This window comes from Trachymyrmex septentrionalis, unplaced genomic scaffold (assembly GCF_001594115.1).
Source record: "Trachymyrmex septentrionalis isolate Tsep2-gDNA-1 unplaced genomic scaffold, Tsep1.0 scaffold153, whole genome shotgun sequence".
NCBI lineage: Eukaryota > Metazoa > Arthropoda > Insecta > Hymenoptera > Formicidae > Trachymyrmex > Trachymyrmex septentrionalis.
The window spans coordinates 349,358-354,502 of record NW_017304684.1 but is presented as its reverse complement, the minus strand read 5'-3'; the positions used below and the strand labels follow the sequence as shown (position 1 = coordinate 354,502).

At 33.7% G+C, this 5,145-nt stretch overlaps 1 protein-coding gene across 5 annotated transcripts in view; it reads right to left on the bottom strand.

Annotated features, from left to right (window-relative positions):
* The window catches only part of LOC108745879 (kinesin-associated protein 3), a 23,387-nt gene extending 19,231 nt beyond the window's left edge, over positions 1 to 4,156 (bottom strand). For 4 of the 5 annotated variants that reach the window (XM_018482274.1, XM_018482278.1, XM_018482279.1 and 1 more), the window contains exons 1-2: positions 3,773 to 4,156; positions 3,481 to 3,665 (exon numbers count right to left, since the gene is read on the bottom strand). In XM_018482274.1, coding sequence (XP_018337776.1) covers positions 3,481 to 3,506 — 26 coding nt within the window. In that variant the 5' untranslated portion in view covers positions 3,507 to 3,665; positions 3,773 to 4,156. The remainder of the gene's footprint in view (positions 1 to 3,480; positions 3,666 to 3,772) is intronic. The other variant, XM_018482275.1, reaches the window with a different exon arrangement.
* Between the last annotated feature and the right edge of the window lie 989 nt (positions 4,157 to 5,145).

The window sequence follows — 5,145 nt, the reverse complement described above, 5'->3', positions numbered from 1 at the left end:
AGGAGCTGAACAAGATCACAAAAAATAATTTTTTGAAGTGCTTCGAGGATTGGAAAAAACGTTGGCACAAGTGTATAATATCTGATGGGGATTACTTTGAAGGGGACAAAATAGATATTCATGAATAAATAAATAATTTTTGAAAAAACACAAAATTCACGATACTTTTTGAACAGACCTCGTATATGTATATAGAGTGTTCCAGAGCGATCGTACCAGGCTAATTTCTTAAAAAATATGCATTTTCATGAAAAATGTTTTAGACAAAAGTTTGTCGATTTCAAGGGGAACATAAGAGGATACCATTGGTTTGATGCAGCGTTGTTAAGGAATGGTCACGTTGTATTTTTCAAATGGAACCTCCCATTTTTCATAATATATTCTTGTAGCTAACCTGTAAGTAGTGAGTAACACCAATGCCGATGGTATATTGTAACTTTCGAGCCTCATAACTCGATGAAAAAATATTTTATTATAGTGTTTTAAAAAGCTCTCGAGGTTAGCTGCAAGAATATGTAATGAAAAATGGAGCGTTCCATTAAAAAAATTCAACGTGACCATTCCCTGACCTTAACAACGCCAATCAAGGTCAAACCAATGGTACTCTCTTATGTTTCTCTCAAAGTCGATAAACTTTTGTCTGAAATATTTTTCACGAAAATGCATAGTTTTCAAGAAATTAGCTTAGTACAGTCACTCTGGAACACCCTTACATATGTATACGTGTTATACATATATGTATGTATATTTTAAACGCTTCAACTTTGAAGTGGAATATCTCGATTTTTAATCCCGCTCCGGGTATTGAATTTTAAAACATATAATATATTCAGGACACTAAAACAAGCTTATTCTGTAAGTTTCAGAAAAATCTAAAGAAAATGGATTTTTTCGGAGAACGTCCTTAAGATTACTGTTGTAGAAATTTTGTTTGCGGCAGCCCTTATAACCACAATCATTTAAGGCCATGGCACCGTAAGAATCAGCCAATTAGAATTAAGAGTTCGAAAGAATTCTCGACTGTGATTGGTTCATTCTTACTATACGTCTTATGGTTATGAACGAAAGATGTGTGCCATGGCCTTTACACGTATTTTACAATAAGTCATTAGTAATAAATTAGAAATCAGATGCTAAAAATTGATCATAATCAATTATTCTTCTTACATTTGACTATGATTAGTCAATTTCTAACATTTGACTTCTGATTTATTACTAATGGTAAATTTAAACTTTATTGTAGAATGTGCGTTACAACTGCTTATACAATTATAAAATAGGCATTACCCGGGATCTACAATAGATTTTTAAGCTTTAAGCTAAAGAATAGACAAATCACAATCAATTATTCTCCTCGCACTCGACTGTAGTTGGTCAATTTCTTATGGCTTAAAACACCTATTATAGATCCGAACTTATGGGCTTTCTATAATAAGTCATTACCTAAATTTTAAGTCTTAAACCGTAAGAAATTGATCAATCATAGTCAATTATTCTTTTCACATTCAACTGTGATTGATTAATTTCTTATGGCTTAAGATTTAAACTTAGATAATAACTTATTGTAGAAAGTCTATTACACGGACATTGATGTGATGTCATAATGACCCGAATATTTCTTTGTCTGCTCTTGTAATATTATCTATGATTACATGGCGTTTAGGACCCGTTGTGTCTCTTTCTATTTTTGATGAGAGCAATACGACAGAGTGAAATAGCATTAGACGTCACAAAAACTGTTAATTTCCGGCTTCATCCTCCACCACTAAAAATCATAGGAATGCTTGGTCTACGTATATATGTACGAGTCATATTCGGAAAGTGAGGTTACATTTTACAAAAATCGAAAAATGAATATTTATTAATAAAATTTATATGACATATTACACAAGTAAAGCACTATTTTTCCAAGTAATCGCTATTCAGTTCCAAGCATTTGGTGAGCCGTGATATCAACTTTTATATTCCTGTGTTATACGTTTCTGCCATCTCCCTTGACCATTCACACACAGCATCCTTCACCTCTTCGTCAGTAGAAAAACGTTTCCCTCCCATGTGTTCTTTCAACAGGATGAAAAGAAAAAAGTCACTTGGTGCTAGGTCAGGACTATGGGCAGAATGGTCCAGAATATCTCAATCAAAATTATTGAGATCGATCGTTTTGCACGTGGTATGGGGCCAAGCGTCATGCCCTTTGTCAGCTGCCATTTTCTTGTTTTGGATGGCCCATCGAAACTTCTTAAAGGTCTTGCAGTATCTGTCGGCATTAATGAATTGACCTGGAGTGAAAAAATTGGAGGCAAAACAATCGATGTCCTCAACAATTTTGGTTGAGATATTCTGAATTATTCTGCTCATAGTTCTGATCTAGCATCAAGTAATTTTTCACCATGTTGAAAGAACGCATGAGCAGAAAACGGTTTTTCCTAAACGGAAAGTGTTTTTTCCACTGACAAAGAGGAGAAGAATGCCGTGTGTGAACGGTCAAGGGAGGTGGCGGCAGAAATGTATGACATAGGAATACAAAAGTTGATAGCACGGCTCACCAAATGTTTGGCACTGAATGGCGATTACGTGGAAAAATAGTGCTTTACTTATGTAATTATGTAATCGTATAAGTTTTTTATTAATAAATATTCATTTTTCGATTTTTGTAAAATCTTGTAACTTTACTTTCCTCATATGTCGTTGTCTATACCCCAAATTTAACTATCAATTATTTAGGCTCCTTGATATAAACAGTTAGTAGATGATCTTCTTTATGATCAAGCCTCATTTTTTTATAAACTCACCTAAAATATAGATCAAGATAGCAATCATGTAACTTTTTTCCTGAGACTAAAATGTAAAAAAAGATTTTTTTTGTATGTATATACATGTATGTACATACATACATAAAGAATTTTACTTTTCTTGTTTCCACTCTAAAGAAAAAGTTATATGATCGCTACCCATGTTGTAAAATAAGTCTCTTAGAGTAAATGTAGTCATTATGCCCCAGTCTCCATGATGTCAGATTAAAGAATAAATGATGCTTAGAAATACTGTAAGGTCTGATTGCGCCAATGTTACTTTGATTTTAAGCGAGGTTTAAAATTCTTTTTATCTCTATCTCTTTTTGATTTTAAAATGAGACAGATAAAGTTTTATATCTTGCTAAAAGTTAAACTGAAGTTAGTGCAACCAGGCCTAAGGCTAATATTATATTCATCTGTTTTTTGTTGTACTACAAGCTTTTCAAGTCTATCGATTTTGCTGTCCTACAGTCAATTAACTCTTGAAAAATTTGTCGTACGGCACATGTAATATCAGTCTATATACGCAAACAACGAAACGTACTCAAAGTTTGCTATATTATAATTTAATAAGACATTTATAACTTGAATATTTTATAAGTATTGCAATTCACTTGTGTAAGAATCATGTGTTTGACAGACAAGACACCCTTTGACAAATGTAGAAGTGATAGCTTCCTTTTACCTTTTCAGAAATTTAGCCTCATCCATTTTACAGCTCACTATTTCGTTGGATTTCTTGAGAAACTAGAATATCTTCTGTTTTAAATACACTATTTGCCAACTCAGCCAATTCTCTCTATTAAGGGTCGACAGGAGAGATTATGGAGACCACTAGTTGGAAACGAATTCCTTAAGTTGAAATTATAGCTAAAATATTGCAGTGTTTTAATTGCGATATTCGTAATCAAGAAGTCATTTGAAGACTTGTAATTTTTTTTTTAATTAAGCAAAATAAAAATTTATCCTAATCTCACCTGATGTGTACTATAGTGCAGTTGAGATGCACAAAATCGTATTTACAATTTTTTTTCTAAAAATTAATTTGCAAAACCGCTTCTGTATGAGTCATCCCAGTAATATAAGAAAGAAATTTCACAAGGAAATATTATTTCTTTAAGAAAAAAAACCAGCATAACTGAACTAAATCTGCATTTACATATAAGGTGTTTTCCAGCAAGAAATACAGATTCTTCTTCTTTTCTTAGCAGTTTAATTGATTAATTCTGGACTACCGATGGTCTTCACTCTTCGGAATTAAATATATCGTAAATTTAAATGCAATGCACCGGCCACCTCGGACCGAGCGGATGTAACAAAAAGATGATGCAATCAAAATGTAAGTGGAAAGCACCCCTTCAGACCACTTCAGCCACTGGGCACCTGCGACTGAGGACGATGCGATTAAGGTGCGCTACCATTGGGCTGCGTTCGGATTCCTACCTAGGTGCTCTCCGAATATCATATCATCCTTGTTGTTTACCGAACGTTAAACAAGGATGACACGACACCCGAGGAGCACCCGGATGGAAATTCGAACGCAACATGGGATGCGGAACTGCGGATATGCGGAACTGTAGAACGTTTGTGATTGGTCGTGATTTTATTTGACCGATTCCGCCGATGCTTGATTGTGTGTGTGTGTGTGTGTATAATACAGTGCATTAATTTGCTGGGTCATAGTAGCGGCCCGACATCAAAAATAAGAAAATGCAGTACTAAAAAGTTGACAAAAAATTCTGAAAAAATTCTTAAAATTCTATGAGAAGAAAATAAATAATTTTTATCTGTTGCAGTTTTTTTGTAAAGTTGACAGTATTTAAGTAAAAAAAAATGTCGATAAATCGGATCGCTACTATGATTCAACGAATTAATGCACTGCAGTGTATATGTACATATATTTATAAAAATTAACCTCATTAAGCTGGTTTAAACGGAGAAAAGCCTCCTACAAGCGCATGATTAATCAACATGTTGAAGCATGCTCAATTTCCACCTGAGCCCTTATTCTTGAAAAGAAATATATATGAAATTCTAGGATAATATTATACGTAACGTATACTGTAGTATTTTCCTAGACTTTCATAACGTTTCTTTTCAAAAATAGGGACTCTGTTCTCGAAAAGTATTGCATACGAAAAATTAGAAAAATGTTATATATGTATAGAAGATAAAGACTCAAGGCTTAAACACAATAGGCATAGGCAATAACGAGCCATCTAATCAGAGCTCTAGTGTGTGAGTTCGATATTATATCCCAGAGTTCTGATTGAACGGCTCGTTATTCTTTGTTGCCTGTGTCTATTGTCTGTGCCTATTATGTTTAAACCTTCAGAGTGCAATTACATGC